The 15293-nt window shown below is 37.8% G+C and overlaps 1 protein-coding gene across 1 annotated transcript; it reads left to right on the top strand.

Annotated features, from left to right (window-relative positions):
- Nucleotides 1-1812: 1812 nt before the first annotated feature.
- Nucleotides 1813-14453, top strand: RAP1B (RAP1B, member of RAS oncogene family). The gene is made up of 7 exons (XM_008942203.1): nucleotides 1813-1904; nucleotides 3307-3375; nucleotides 6039-6095; nucleotides 7504-7644; nucleotides 9682-9825; nucleotides 11547-11662; nucleotides 13226-14453. The coding sequence occupies exons 1-6, from the start codon at nucleotides 1848-1850 to the stop codon at nucleotides 11631-11633; spliced, it is 555 nt and encodes a 184-aa protein (XP_008940451.1). The 5' UTR covers nucleotides 1813-1847; the 3' UTR covers nucleotides 11634-11662; nucleotides 13226-14453.
- Nucleotides 14454-15293: the final 840 nt, after the last annotated feature.

The raw sequence follows: 15293 nt of genomic DNA on the forward strand, positions 1-15293 counted from the left end.
GTGGGCAGCCACACCCAGGGGAAGGGGTCTACCTTGTAGGAGAGGAATGGTCTCGAAAGACTATTTTAGTTGCTTCCAGTTACTTATGAAACCACAGTCACTTTAATTTCTGTTAGATATCTAGTGAAAGATTAATAAACTTTCAGACTTAAGAAAGCTGACTTCTGGACTCATGCTGTTCTTTTTGAGAAATGTTTGTCTGCTGGGAAGAGGTTGGTTTAATTTTCCTACACCAGTCTGTCTGTGTTGCTTTGTTTAGCATTTAAGTGTTTTCAAATGAGAAAATGCATGCCATCTCCTTTTGGGTAATTGTTTCTTATCAATAACAACTATTATCTTTACCATAGTAGGGTTTATTCAGTATTTCTTTATGGGAAAACAGTAATGAGTAGAGGAAATACTACATCTGATGGATTTGAAGCATTTAATTGTAGCTGCATTAAGAGTTGATAGTTTGAAAATAGCCACTGTGTTAAAAAAAAAAAAAAAACTAAGCCCTTTTATCAAATTCTGCTTAGTGAACTGGACTGTGGTGTCATGGTTGTACTTTCTGCATATAGACCAAACGTTGGGTTGGTAGATGCAAGCTTTGGATGTTATTTCGATTAAATGAAAACACAAATAAAGAGAAGCTGTTTCCTAAACTTGTTTCCTATTCTGGTTTGGTTTGGGGTTGTTTTGCCTGCTTTCAGTTCTTCAGAGGAGATTGGAGACATTCGATGTATGTCAGCTCATATGAACAAAATTTATACATGTATATATGTGTAATTAAAAAACTTGTGTGACATGAAAGAAATATGGGTGATGGATGAGGAGAGGATGTGGTAGTTTTGAAACTTAAGAAACAACTTTTTAGAATTACTGTATCAGTGCAGTAGGTAACAAACATTGGCAACTGTTTACCCAATAAATCTATTCAATACTGTGAATGTAGTGGTTGTAAAACTGCAAATTCTTCAGGTGCCTGCGTGGCTTTTAGGAATATTTGGTTTAGTCTGTTTCTGCAAAATACACAGTGCAAGCAACTTCTTGTGGGTGAATGAAACATTTTGAGAAACCCCTGAAATATCTTCATGCTTGCTGTGACTGTAGCTGAGAGATGCTACAGACTTGTTTGCATGACTAGAAGAGATCTTGTGAGTTTCTGGGAAGTGTTACAACACCCCTCACTGGAGGGTATGCTGTAATCCAGATAATGGGCCTATCAATTGGAGGAAATTAGTTTCTGTGTGTGGTTCCTCCTTGATGTAAATAATGGAGAGAAATCTATCCAGAGGCCTCTGGGGAAGTGACACATGCACATGGATGTGAGCAGTTCTTCCAGGTATCTATACACTTCCTATGAAGGGACTTGTGATATTTTGGCACTGTCATGGTACTGAGGTCTTTATTACAGTCTTATTCTGTTTTTGCCTTTTCTCTAAATCACTGTTTCATGGGTTATAAAAATCTTCATCTAAAAAACTTTGCAAGCCTACTAGCGTAACTATGAAACTAGGCTAGGTAACACATGAGTAATGGTTCTTCAAGTGCTAAGATCCTGGTCACAAGAAAACCTTGGAGGCACTTGCTCTGTGCTAGGTGAGGAAGTAACATCCTTCATCAGCTACTGTATCTTGAATAAGCATCCACAGTTTCCATATTGTGTGATAAGGACAGTGAGGTCCTGGTTATCATGCTATGTCTGCTGCATTTATCAGTTGATAGCCTTATTTAACTGCTCATATCCTGTTACATGTGCAATCTTACAATGGCTGAAGTAATGCTAAAATAGTTGTCCTGTTCATCAACATGGTGAATAATTTGTTGTGTCTTTTAGGTATTGAGGGTGATTTATCTCTTGCATCATGCGTGAATACAAGCTAGTGGTTCTTGGTTCTGGAGGTGTTGGAAAGTCTGCTCTGGTAAGTGCTCTGCGAGGCAGTTAAAGTATGTGTTCTTGGGCTGCTCATGTCTCTTTTTCTCTAATGCACTCTCCACTAACCCATGTTTCTTCTGTGTAATCGTGCACAAATAAACATAAATGTGTGTAACAGCTGCTGAGGGTTCCTGGCTAGAACAAGCACATCCTTTAGGGGGTGTCTTCTTATCCACCTGTGCGCTGTAGCACCTGGCTGTTTTTTATGGGGTCAGGTCTGTGCCCGTCTCGCCGCGCAGTGTGTGGCCGTGGTGCCGTGAGGCCTTCGCTGTCCCCGCCGGGTGAGGGGCAGCCGCGGGGCCACGGGGGATGGAGCCCAGCGGCCTGGTGTGCTTGTGCCTGCTCTGGGGAGCTCCTCCACCTAGAAGGGTCTGCAGGGTGCTCTTGGTATTTGATCACAGTCTCTAAAACACTAGCTTGGTGGGTTATATGTTTTTTTTATGTTGGTGGTTTGGTTTGGTGTTTTTGTTTAATGCAAATAAAAATATATATTTGCATGTTTGTAGGAAGTTTAACATGTTTTCCATCTTTCCCAGCAGGTAGGTGTATAGATGCAACAGGTAGATGATCGTAAATCAAAAGGCTTGTACGTTTTAGTTAAACAATTACAGAAACATTTAGTCTGACCTAGACTAGCACTGGAAAAGTCACAGAATACGATGTTTTCAGCCCACTTAAGAACTTTACATCTTTCAGTTCAGTTGTGCAGCGTTAGAGGTTTAGAGGCCACTCTGTCAGGTAGGGATTATTGTCTTACAAAGCGCTTCCTAAGGAGAACTTAAATGACAGTGTTAGACTGTGAAAGAACTTGTCCTTCACCTCTGAATTCTTATCTTACTGCAGCATTTCTGGATTTGAACCTGTCTGCTCTGACTTGGCCATTGAATCTTAAGGTTCCATTTGGCTTGGGCTAAAAACATCCTACATGCTAGGTACACAGGAATATCCTACTGAGTCTAGTTAAGATTAGTAAGTGTTGGCAGTCTTTTTTTGACTAATTCATGTGCTGGCAGATAAGTAGCAGAAGATGCAGTAGTTCTAAATACAAATGTAAAAGCCATGCAGCTGTAGAGTGTCCTATTCAAGTAGAAACTAATTGTGACTCCAGGAGTCAGACAAACCTTAAATCAATGCATGCTTTACTTCTTACGCTCTACCTCAGAGTGGATAAAGGAAGGTGTAGCATGGCTTTGTCTAACAGTACTTAGTTAAATAGGTGTATACATCTAACTTCCTGTTGTTTCCTATCATTTATAGTTGTCAGTCGCTTAATTTGCCTGCAGAAATGTAACAGATAACTGAGTATACACCTAGAGGAGTAATTTGTGTACAGTGTTTACAAAATTCCACTATGCAAGAAAAATCTTACAAGAACTTTTGTGTTGCAGACTGTACAGTTTGTTCAAGGAATATTTGTTGAAAAATACGATCCTACGATAGAAGACTCCTACAGAAAGGTACATGCAAAAGACCTCTATGCTGTTACAAAAACTTAAAACTGCAGTACGTGTCAAATATTTGAGTCGTTGCTTGAAAAAAGAGTATGCGGTAACTTAAGCTTCAAATGTAAGGGTGCTCTTAAAGCCTGTCTAAAAGGACTAATCCAAGACTAGCTTCTAATGTTTAAGCATAATACCTTACTAGCGAGTCAGTAAAAAATGTTTTCTTGTCAAAACTGGGAGTTTAGATTAAAAAAAAAAAAGTATAATACACTACCACTTTTTTTGAATCACATTTATTATTAGTTTGTATGTGTTACTATCTGTAGGTAGATTTGGACTTGGAGGTTCTAAGCTTTTTTAGCTATTAGAAAAATCTGGTAACACCAACTTCACACTCCTGTAGAACACTAGAGGCATCATACTGTATTCCTAACAATTTAACTGATAGCTTGATGTGCTGCCATTAGGTGGGTTGTTGTTTTATTAATAAGTTAACACAAATCTATCATAAATAAACAGACACTTAAAGTGGCTTGTTAGTTTCTCTCTCCCCATCTTTAGCATGACAGGCAGAAAGATCTGACTCTGCTTGTATCATCTTGAATCTCCATATTGCTCACTCTTCAGTTTCAGCTGAGACCATGATGAATATTCCAGGCTAAGATAGTTTACATCTGGACTGCTACCAAAAGAGTTAACCATTTGGAGAAGCTGAGTTTTTAGCTGGGTCATTTTTTCACTCATTCTTTCTCTTTTTTTAGCTGAATTACTTTTCAGACGCATTGGTACTCTGATGTAGCTCACAGTGTGGCCACAAAAATGTCAGTGCCTGTACAAGGAAGGCAAGTTGCACAAACCCTAGTTGGGAATGCACAAAAACAGCAGGACCTCCTCTTTCAGCACTGACCTACAGTTATTTGAGTAAAGAGGCTTCATTAACAGCCATTGCAGTACATAGTCACCAGAGTCTCTTCTGAACAGAAGAGAAATTGAGGGCAAAATGATAATTTCACATTTGTTTTCCTTGACTTCATAGGAATCTGTATGCTGGAAAAATCCTTGTCTGTCTTAAGCATGTGGGCAAAAACAAATTCTGTATTACACTTTTTCTGTATTAGAGGAGCAGAAATTTTGGACCTTATCCCAGTTTGGTGCAGGCCTTTGCTGGGTCAAGCCCAATAAATGACTCCAAAAGTATTCACAAGCTGTACTAAAGTGAAATGTTTCCTTTGTTATATATTTACATTCCTCAGGTCATACTAGATTCATGATGTTTGCTGGGTGAATTATTCCAAAGATTGTTTCCATGGAGCCTGAAGAAGTAAAGCCATCTTAAGGAATTTTGCCTTTTGCTTGTTTTTTTAAGCAAAGATCTTAGGTTACTTTTGGGTTTGGTCCTGAAATGACTAGGAGTATCTCTCTGTATTCTTGCAAATCGGCAAGATTGTTGAAGTCTCCTTTGAGTCTGAACAAAATTTTATGCAGTTGTTTTCTTCATGTCACTTGCAATTCTAGCTTGTTTCTTGACTTGGGTGACTTTAAAATGTATTGGTTTGGCAGTTTCAATTCTCTACTATTAAACCTGATTTTATAATATTTGAAGCTGAGAGGATGTGGCTTGAAAATTTTAAGTTTGTCTGGAACTAAATAATTGAGCATGAAGTCTTGAAACTTGATAACTTGGTTTACTCCCCAGATATTTCTTCCTAAAGAGAATAGATGCTGCTTAATTGGCTGAATAACTTTGTCAGCAATTCATGCTAAAAATAGTAGTTATTGAAGGAATCCAAATCCCCATGGGGTAAGGGGGAGGTGTGAGAGAAGGGGAAATACTCCTTTTCCAAACCCCAAGCTCAAATCTAGCTACAAAAGAAAAGCTCAAAGTTAAAGTAGTGATAATGCATATATCAGGAAGAGAGGATGTGAGTGCTATCTACCAGCTATAAATTTACATGCACATGGAGCAAGGGAAGTGTACCAAAAGCTTGAAAGAAGGAAAAATGTGGGTAGCCTGCTTGAAACAGCTTGAGAGCACTTCAGTGTCCTTTGCTGCCCTCGCAGCCTTGTTTTTTGAGGTAGGAACTAGATAGAGGAACTCTGAAATAGCTACAGAAACTGATGCAGCTTCTTAAACCTTCTGGATTTTTTGCAAATTTTTCTGAGCTGGATCAGTTTCCTAATGAGTGTCACTAAAGGCTTGTTTTAGGGACACCACTTGTATTGATTTGCTTGGTTTAGAGTTTGCTGTGTACTACTTACTCTGTTGTTGATCTGAATGACTATTAAATGAACATTAGTACACCAGTCCAACTTTCTAGCTTTCACCTGTACTTTTCTTTCAGTCTATGAACGATGCCTGAAACAAGTAGAAATGAGTTGTGCTAGTTGCTGATAATCATCATTACGAATTTAGCAGCCTCCTCTTTAATAATCAAAAATCCCTAATCACTTTGCAAAAGTGGCACTTGGCTGCTGATGCTGCCTTTGAAAATGTCACTAGGGCTCTTTGAAAGCTGCCTTCCTGCTGTTCTCAAAGCCTGTATCCATATAAACTTCTTAAGCCATTATGTTGCTTTATGCATAATGAATCTGCTTGTAAAAGTCACGCAGTTTCTGGTGTTGTTGGAGGGGAGGGCTGCACGAGGAAAAGTTCTGACCACTTCTTTCTCTCTTGACAGCAAGTTGAAGTAGATGCTCAACAGTGTATGCTTGAAATCTTAGATACTGCAGGAACGGTATGTAAAACCAACTTTCCTAAGTACGTATGTGCAGTGCTAAAACCACCAAAAGCTGTAGGGAGGTAAATGGCAACATCTTCTGCCTCATTCTCTAAAGAGTAACCGTGGTCATCGCATCGGATTAGAGGGTGTTCTTTAACATACTGGTATTTAAAGAAAACTTGAGTATTGCGGCACAAAATAAATGGCAAGTTTCCATCTTCTGCAATAGGGGAAACATGAGACTGAGCATCTTAAAAGAGATGGTGCTGCTGTTTTAAGTTCATAATGCCCAGAGGAAAATTCAGGCCCAGTGGTTATTCAGGTTTGATTTCTGTTGCTGTAGAGCGTACGTGCTTTCGTCTCTTCTCCTCTTTCTTTTGTTTGTGAGATGCGCTCTGACATTGCAATAAAAATAGTATTGCTTTAGTCAGCTTATGGGAACTCAAAGCACAGGGTTTATGCTGACCCTTTACATACTGGTCAGGTTTTTCTCTGACTAGTTCCAAAATTACTGAAACTAGACATTTCCTTCATTGATTTTTAGTGAGCATAAGCTCAAGACCCTTGGAGTGTAACGTGTTCTCTGAATCTTAATAGTAATCTGGTCCAATAATAACTAATTTAAACTTCATATTAGAGTAAGGCCATCTAAAAGTATAGAAAGGTGGAGTGGCTGTTCTCTCAAAATGAATTGCACCTTGCATGTGATAAGCAACGAGGGACTTGGTGAGTGATTGATCGGGCACAAGGCAGCTGAATCACCAGTGTGAGAGAGGCAAATGTTCTTCCACAGTCTTGCCAGTGAGAGCTTCCGAACGGGGAGAAGTGCTAATGCTGCTGTGCAGTGCTTCAGCCAGTCTTCGTAGGTTGTGGTGTCGTGGTCGTCACCTGAGTCTGGGAAATGTGACAAATCTATTGAGTTTCTCTATCCTGTAGTCAATCTCCTTGAAAATTTAAGTGGAGTTTAACATCAGAAGGTGCCTAGACTACAAAATAGAGGCTGAAAAGGGATGCGTTTACTGAACTGTGTGTTTTAAAGAACAATCAGGAGATGGGAGAAAGTTGGTCTGTAATGACAGAATTAGGAGTGAATGTCACCTCTGTAATTTACATACTACACTTTACCTTCTACTGTACCTTTTTATGAAACTATTCTAGTAGTTTCTGTAACTTTTTCCCAACACATAGCCTTTGGCAATATTTAGATGTTCATCAGCCACCCCAGGTAATGTTCCAAACTTCAAATTTCTTTAAAAGCAGTTCAGTTTACTTCCAGTGCTTATCGTCAAACAGTAAAATATTGGTTGATTTAAAGGAGGGAGGGGGCAGAAATGAGCCTTTCTCATCCATTTGTGACCTGATAATAACTGTGCACGGCAAGTGCAGATTGAATGTGACATCTATGTCTATTTTTTAATTACAGGAACAGTTTACAGCAATGAGAGACCTATACATGAAAAATGGACAAGGTTTTGCATTAGTATATTCCATCACAGCACAGTCCACATTTAATGATTTACAGGATCTAAGAGAACAGATTCTTCGAGTCAAAGACACTGATGATGTAAGCATCTCTAAAAATGCATAATACTTCTGTTTAGTGTTTTTGTTACAGATACTGTAATGTATACACTGTGATCAGATAGCTTCCAAGCTTTTAAACTGAGACAAGTAACCAGTAAATGCATAGTACAGAAATGCAACTCTTAAGGCAAGCTGGAAAAATTGTAACTTGTCATGTGATATATAGAGAATTGTCTTTTTAGTCTCTTTGTTAAAAACACTCTTTTTGAAACTATATATAACCTTATTCACTGCAGAAAACATTTTTAAAGCAACTTTATTCTTACCTTAATTACTATCAGTGAAGGTTTTAAAAAAACCCTGTGGTTTAATTTTTCCTCTTCATTATGCCTCCTGTTTATAATATATTAAACCCACAAAACTGTAACTTCTTACAGAAGATAGTACTGTGAGCTTTAAACTTGCACACTAAGTAGCTTTTATGTTTTGTGATTATGCTTGCAACTGAATGTGGTCGTATCATTTCCACACAATTTCAATATGCACCTCCTAGTATTAAAGCTATGAAGTGAGGCTAAAATTATCAACTGCCATAATTTATATATATATAACTACTGCAGTTGTAGGAAGTGAATACTCAGTCCATTAATAAAAGTAAGAATAGTATTTCAAGTGTGAAACAGCATTAAGCGTTGTTGAGGATTTTTTAATGGAAACACCTTCTAGGTTGTATCCGTCAGGCAGAAACAACTTCCTTCTGGGGTGGTGATGGAGGGGGAAGTAAGTAATGAAAAGTTTAAGTGTTCTCATCTCATTTAAACCGTGCTCATGGACACTAATGCCTTCCTTACTGCATATATCCACATGCTTCTGTCAGCAGACAGAGAATGTACTAAACGCTTCAATTTCAGGGAAGTTTGTTGTGACTTTTCAATACAAACCACTTTGCACTTTCTCAGCCATAAGCATTTGCAGGTCTTGCCTGTGTTGAGCAGATTTCTTCTAGAAGTGATCTATTACCCATTATCACAAATGTATCTCAAAAGGGTAGTATTTAAGTTCCATGTACCTTTCCTATCCAGAACCTACCAGTTTATAGCCTTGTTTAACATGAATTTAGTACACTAAAATCAAGATAAATGTGATGATATCTGAAATGTTAGTTAACATGTAATATTTATGCTGACTAGCATAAGCTTTCTTCGGTAGCATTTCCTTGGAATTTTTTCTTTTTAGAACACTCCTTGCAGTCTTGAAAGGCATTCCATAGTATCAGGAGAAAGATAATAAGCTTCAAGCTGCAACTTTAGTTCTCACCCAGTACATAAAGGTTTTTCCTGTGCTAGACCTTAGCCATGACTTACTTTCTCAGTGGGGGGAAATTAAATGGTCAAAATATTGTAAACCCTTTTTAAACACTTGAATCTGGGAGAAACTTGGATATGTCCTTAAATTAATAAAAGGGACAAAACAAAATAAAAAAAAAAAGGCAAACCCTTATCTTTGTGTGATTGCCTTTTCTTGCCACAAAGGTCTATTTGGCGTATTCCGTAGCTGGTAATTTTGATAGGTAGTGTGATTCTTTCCTCTGTGCATCAGCCTACCAGTAAGAACCATATGAGCAAACTGCTCTTGGAAGGAGTGCTGATACACTGGAAGTAGAGGATTGGTGAAAGGAGCTTTAGCACCCTTCATCATGCTACCCACTACGTGCCACTTCTTCCAGGATTTCTGAACATGTGTAGCAGATTCTTCAGTAGATTTCTTGATGCCTTCAGTATCAAAAAATGAGTCTCTCATTAGGTCAATTAAAAGATAAAAAATTTCCTCAGTTGGCAGTGTATTGAGTCCTCAAACCATTTCTCCTGCTGCCCTGACAAACAATAAGCCAAAAATGCATGTTTTGATATGAAGATGAAGGTGTTGCACAACTGTAAACTTGAGTTTCAGTTACACCAAAGCGTGATTATTTTGGAATTCAGGATCCTGTAAGGATTCAGGTAGTGTTTTAGGTGTGCGTTTACATTGTGCCTTCCCAGAATTTTAATTTCTTTGCTGGTATTAAATTGGTTTTCAGGTGCCTATGATTCTGGTTGGCAATAAGTGTGACTTGGAAGATGAAAGAGTTGTGGGAAAGGAACAAGGTCAGAACCTAGCAAGGCAATGGAATAACTGTGCATTCTTAGAGTCTTCTGCAAAATCAAAGATAAATGTTAACGAGGTAAGGCACATTACCTATAAGGGATGGGCTGGCAGGGAGAGAAGGATGGGACACTGTGTTCTGGTAACCAAACATCTACCATTTCTCAAAGAAAACCTAACAAAATTATGAATAACATTCACTATAATGGACAAAACTGTACCCTCCTATTGTGAGAATTTGTGAGATGTTTATATTACGGGATATATTTAGCTTTGACTTGGGACTTTTCCAAAATATGTTAATTTTAGTATAATTAGCTTTCAAATTATATTCTTATGAATTTGTGATAAATTCTTTCTTCCTCTTACATTTCCTAGTTGATACAATCCTTATCAACTGAGAACGTACTGCTACACTATTTTTTTTAAAGAGCTTTAAGAAGAGTTAAGTCCTTAAAACTATTTGATATAAGTTATTTGGTATTAAATTATTTGAGAAGGTAAGAACAAAAACTTTCAAGGTTTGTTTAAGGTAAAATAAAAGGGAAGCAAAAGCTTCTCTACGGTCTAGCTACTTATTTAGCGGGAGGCTGGTGGCTGATCAAACACACACATTTTTGGGACTTGTTGTAATGCATGCTTGTTATCCAGTGGGGGTGCCAGCAAAAGAAAGGGCTGCAAAAAAAAATCTAGAAAAAGAAGCTGTGTTAGTATTTGCATTTCTGGAAGAGCTTGAGTTTTATGAGAGACACTACAGTTCATTGTGTCTTCTGGAAAACATTGGCATCGTCAGTCAAGTTGAAAGGGCCTCTGTGCAAGACTTGGATGTAATCAAGAGGATGGTGGCTTTAAGCACAGATGATCTTCAAAATTAGTAATATGTGTTTAATTAGTTGGGAATTTCTGGAAACTATTCAGTTTTTCTTAAATACAAATTAATCAGCTTAACTACATAAAGTTCATAATACTAGAAGCCCTTGTTGGAATGTTTGCTACTTTGTAGCCAGGGCTTAGGAAACTGCTAGGATGACTTGGATATGGGCACTTCCTCAGTTTAGGAGAGGGAGAAATAATTGGAACAGTGTCAGTTATGAACAAAACAGATGCTGGTTAACTGTAGTATGTAACTTGCCTTAAATTAGCCGTCCAACAAACTCGTGTTCTAATTAGAATTCTAGGAGACGCAAAGTGTGAGAGACGCTCTCATAGATGAGTTACTTTTCTAGGAAATGTTACACTTATGTCATACTGTAGTCCTAGAGAGGCTGCTGAATTAATTCTCTGGGCTTTATTATTTTTAGAGTATCTGGTAAAAACATGATCTCATTAAAATACAAGAGACTTAACTGAATATGCAGTGTACTTGAGTTACCATGAAAATACATAGTTAAAACTTAATAGAACTTTCTTTAAAAGAATATCCTTAGAGTGATCTGAGTTAGAAGAAAGCTGTGGCCTGATTCTTGACCTCTGTGCTAAAATGCAAAGTAATAGCATAAAGTAGTTAACTGTGGGATATATCACATGTGTTTGGGTAAATTTGGCCCAGAGATTAAACAGCTGTGCATTATAGATGCCTTTCCGGTTTGCTTCATTAAAGGTGGAAAACCTTAACAGACAATTAGCTTAAACAGAAAAAAACCACAGGTATTAAGTATACAATTTAACTTTCTGACTTGGTGATCACTAGATATTTACAGGGGTTCTTGAGTACGTGGGTACATTATATGTGAAGATGAAAGGCTTAAGGTTATGAGAAGCGTCTTAATTCCAGTAATCAACTGTTTTTTGTATCCTCAGATCTTTTATGACCTTGTGCGACAAATTAACAGAAAAACTCCAGTGCCTGGAAAAGCACGCAAAAAGTCCTCATGTCAGCTACTTTAATACACAGCTGTACTGTAGCTCTGAGCCAGGTAAACCTTTTAAAATCTCCTGTGTATTACAGCTATTAAGCCAAACAAAACAATAAAGATGAAGAACCCTAAACAACTGTGGTGGCTGCTGATGCAGCATTGAAAATTCTCATAGAAATTTTTGTGGTCTTTATTTTGCCGTTCCAAAGTCAGAACTACAAATATGTGCAAGATAACACTGTTCAAACTAGTACCAGTTTGGTTTTGTTGTGTTTTTTTGGGGGTTTTAATCTTTTTTTTTTTTTTTTGCAAGCTTTAAGATGGTAAAGCTCAAATTAACAATGTTCGTTCTGATCCTTAAACTTTTCAGCTTTTTGGAAACAGTGTTTTCTTTTTTAAAGGCTGATGGAATGACTGTACTGTGAGAGCTCAGTTATCAGGAATGCACACTATAAAGTGTTGCACTTTGCATGCTAAAATGTCACTTCCTGCATATATTTGCATGATATCACAGGAATTTAGCTTGGTTTCCTTGGACTATGTGGGTATTTTATAGACTGCATTGTAATTAGTACAGTCGAAAAAACAGTGATCATTGTCACACTCCACATATTTGACCTGGAGCTGTGGAGTACTAGATCAATTTCTCGTTAAGAGTTCGCTGATGTTCTACGTGACTAAATCCATGTTTTGAGAAAGCTGCTGAAGGCTCAAGCAAGCTCCATCCTGCTCTTTAAGCAAGCCCTTTCAGAAGTTAGTCAACAGGCATGAATTTTTTTAATTTTTTTTTTTTTCCCCAGCAGCTTGCTCTTGGGTCGGTTGTTTCCCCTCTTTTTGCCTCCAAACCTTAATATGGGCAGAGGTCTCTCTTGATTGACCTGACATCATGCATGTTTGCCTGTTCATCTTGATTCCCTTCAATTTTATTTGAGTGGTTTTATTTTTGAGTGAGTTTTATTTGCTGGTTTGATCTCTTCAGTGCTATGATTCATCATTTTGTAATCCGATAGTCCTATTTGACATAGTGGAGGATCCTGGTAGGACATCTCACTGTTAAATTGCAGGCTTTTATTAATATTCAGATAGTGCCATGTTTTACTGTCTCAGGTGTTGATGTTAAAACTTATTGGTTTGAACAGCTTCAATCATTTCGAAGTAAAACTGAGAGGGTTCCAAAAGCACTAGCTGAGGATGGCAGAGATGGTTGTTCCAGTTCCTGAACAGTTCCTTTTGATTCAGGAGCTTTGGTCCTCCAAAGGTGGTTTGTGGTTTTTTGTTTTGGTTTTTTTTTTGTGTTGTTTTAAGGGCAGTGGAACTGCCATACCTTTGTTTTATCTGCCAAACATACCTAGTTTTGCATGTAAGCAAAACTGCCCTCCTCCCCTCCCCCCCCAAAATACTACTTCTGCAGTCCAGCTTAGATTACCATATGTACCCCAGTTCCCTTCTTCTAACTGAGGTAGTCTGTTGTTTGTATGTGTAGAGTAGAAAAGACATTAGCAGAGGAAAGATGGTAAGGCTATTTTCAAAGGCAGTTTGCTAAGTTTCTGGTTTGGTTGTTTTAACTAAAAAGCAACGACAAGTAGTTGTTGCTAATACTAGCCTCTTGTTTTGTTGTTACAGGTCTGAAGAACTGTTGCCCAATTCAACAGTGCCAGCATTCCAACTTTATTAAACCTACCAACATCTTAAATGGACTTTCCTGTGGTGGTACCCTTTAAGAAATGGATGAAAGCTACTACATCAGTTTGCACATTCTAATCACTTTCCAGTGTCATGAGAGATTTTTACTTATAAATATTCTAAGTGTATGCAACTGGTAAAACCAGAGCCTACATCCAGTATTACAAATAAGAGACATTGTCCATCCACCAATGTTGTACATGTATGAAAACTGTGTACTGTATACTTCAACAATCCCCACTTTCTATTGGAGAGTACAATAATGTAAATCCTAAAAGCACCACTATTTTAGCATAATAAAAGAAAGTCCAAAGAGCTCCTATATAGACTACTCCAGATAACTTTGCTTCATCGGTATTTGTAGCTTATTGTAACTTTTTTAAAGAAAGACAGGATCATCCTCATCATCGTATTGTACAAAAGCGCTTTGATTAACACAACAGCTATATAGTTTTTTAATTTTAGGAAAAACCTGTGGAGACAGTGATCTAGTCTTTAAGAGTCCTTTCAGTATAATGTCTGACTAAAGACATGGCCTTTAAAATCTATTGGGAAGGAAATGTCCAGACTTTTCAACCTTTTATTGTATGTTTCCTTTTCCTTGTTTACATAGGGAACAATGTTTATAGTTGTGTGTACAGTGGGGGTCTACAACAAGAAGTGTATATTTTAAAACAATTTTTTAATGATTTAACAATTTTTTGTAAATCATTTTCGGGCTTCTGCAGCTGTAGATTCTCACTGTGAATTCCCTTGCTTGCTCATGCATAAGTGTATTTGCAATACCAAATATACAGGTTTAGTACTTTTGCCTGTTAGTGATTGTTTTACATGTGTAACGTTTTGGTTGAGATGTTAAATGGTGGAAGAGTACTGTGGATGTGAATGTGGGAAGTAATTTTAATCATGTGTAATTGGTCACAGGGCCTAAGTTGCAGTAATTAACTTTTGCTGATTTATTTAACAATGCCTTGTTGCTTTGTATGCATTAACGTTTGGGTGTAAAGATTGTGTGTATATCCAACAGGGAGCCACAGTATTTAAATTGACCAACCTAATGTTACAACTGCTTTGAGGTGGCCAAATGTAAACTAAAAGCCTTAATTAAAGTGGTGCAATTTTGTATGACTTAGCATCAGTAGTTCAATAAATTTGGATTGCCATGCAAGGGCTTGCATTACAGTCATATACTACTTGAATGTTTTGTGTTTTAGTAGTGCTAGTAAATGCTGATTTCAAATCTCTCACACAGTGCAGATTCATACATTGCAGGGTGGAAAGGAACCATGATGATGACTCGGCCTTCTGACAAGTACATGCCATAGATGCTTCTTCCAGGAGTATCCCATGTGTTAGGGTGGATGAGCTTCTGACTGACTGAAACTTCACTTACAGTTTTGGACTTTGAATATTCCAAGTTCTACCATAAGGGAGAGTCTAACAGTCTAACCTCTGAAGACATATTTTTCTATCAGTGGCTCTTTTGGGAACTTGAAAATACGCTGCCTGCAATCTTCCTTCTTCCTGTTGTTAAAATTGACTTAGTGTAGCTAAAAAAAAAAAGCAAACCCAAACAATCTCTTGGGAGAAAATACGTTTTTTCTGCATGATTAAACCGCACTGGTTTGGTTTCAGGAAAATCTGCAGAAGAGCATTCTTGTAGTGTTGAGCGTAGAGTTTTGCAGACCTTAAACACCTGTTAACACTTGTCGGGCTGTGAAGTGGAATGCGTGGACTGCGGCTGATTTCTTGATCTTGGCTGTGCTGCTGAAAAATCAATGTCACACCAAATACTTGGTAATGCCTGTTTCTCTAGCACAGAATTATCAGAGCTTGTTCTAATCCATTCCTGCAAATTCAATCAGATTAGGCTAGCTCATACTGGTAAGCTTTGAGATGGTTTACATTGCCCAAAGTGAATTAAGAAGCCCAGATGATCCTTCCTACTGGTAATTTCATCAGTAGCCACCATTATTTAATGGAGGTAGTACAGTCTTTCACTGTGCAG

The sequence above is a fragment of the Merops nubicus genome, unplaced genomic scaffold (genome assembly GCF_000691845.1).
Source record: "Merops nubicus isolate BGI_N331 unplaced genomic scaffold, ASM69184v1 scaffold11786, whole genome shotgun sequence".
Taxonomy (NCBI): Eukaryota; Metazoa; Chordata; class Aves; order Coraciiformes; family Meropidae; genus Merops; species Merops nubicus.

What these genes read in the sequence shown, in the direction of transcription:
- RAP1B (XM_008942203.1), top strand. Translation starts at nt 1,848, where the DNA reads ATGCGTGAATACAAGCTAGTGGTTCTTGGTTCTGGAGGTGTTGGAAAG. An exon ending in TAGAAGACTCCTACAGAAAG is followed by an intron (nt 3,376 to 6,038) that starts GTACATGCAAAA and finishes CTCTCTTGACAG; the next exon opens with CAAGTTGAAGTAGATGCTCA. An exon ending in GAGTCAAAGACACTGATGAT is followed by an intron (nt 7,645 to 9,681) that starts GTAAGCATCTCT and finishes ATTGGTTTTCAG; the next exon opens with GTGCCTATGATTCTGGTTGG.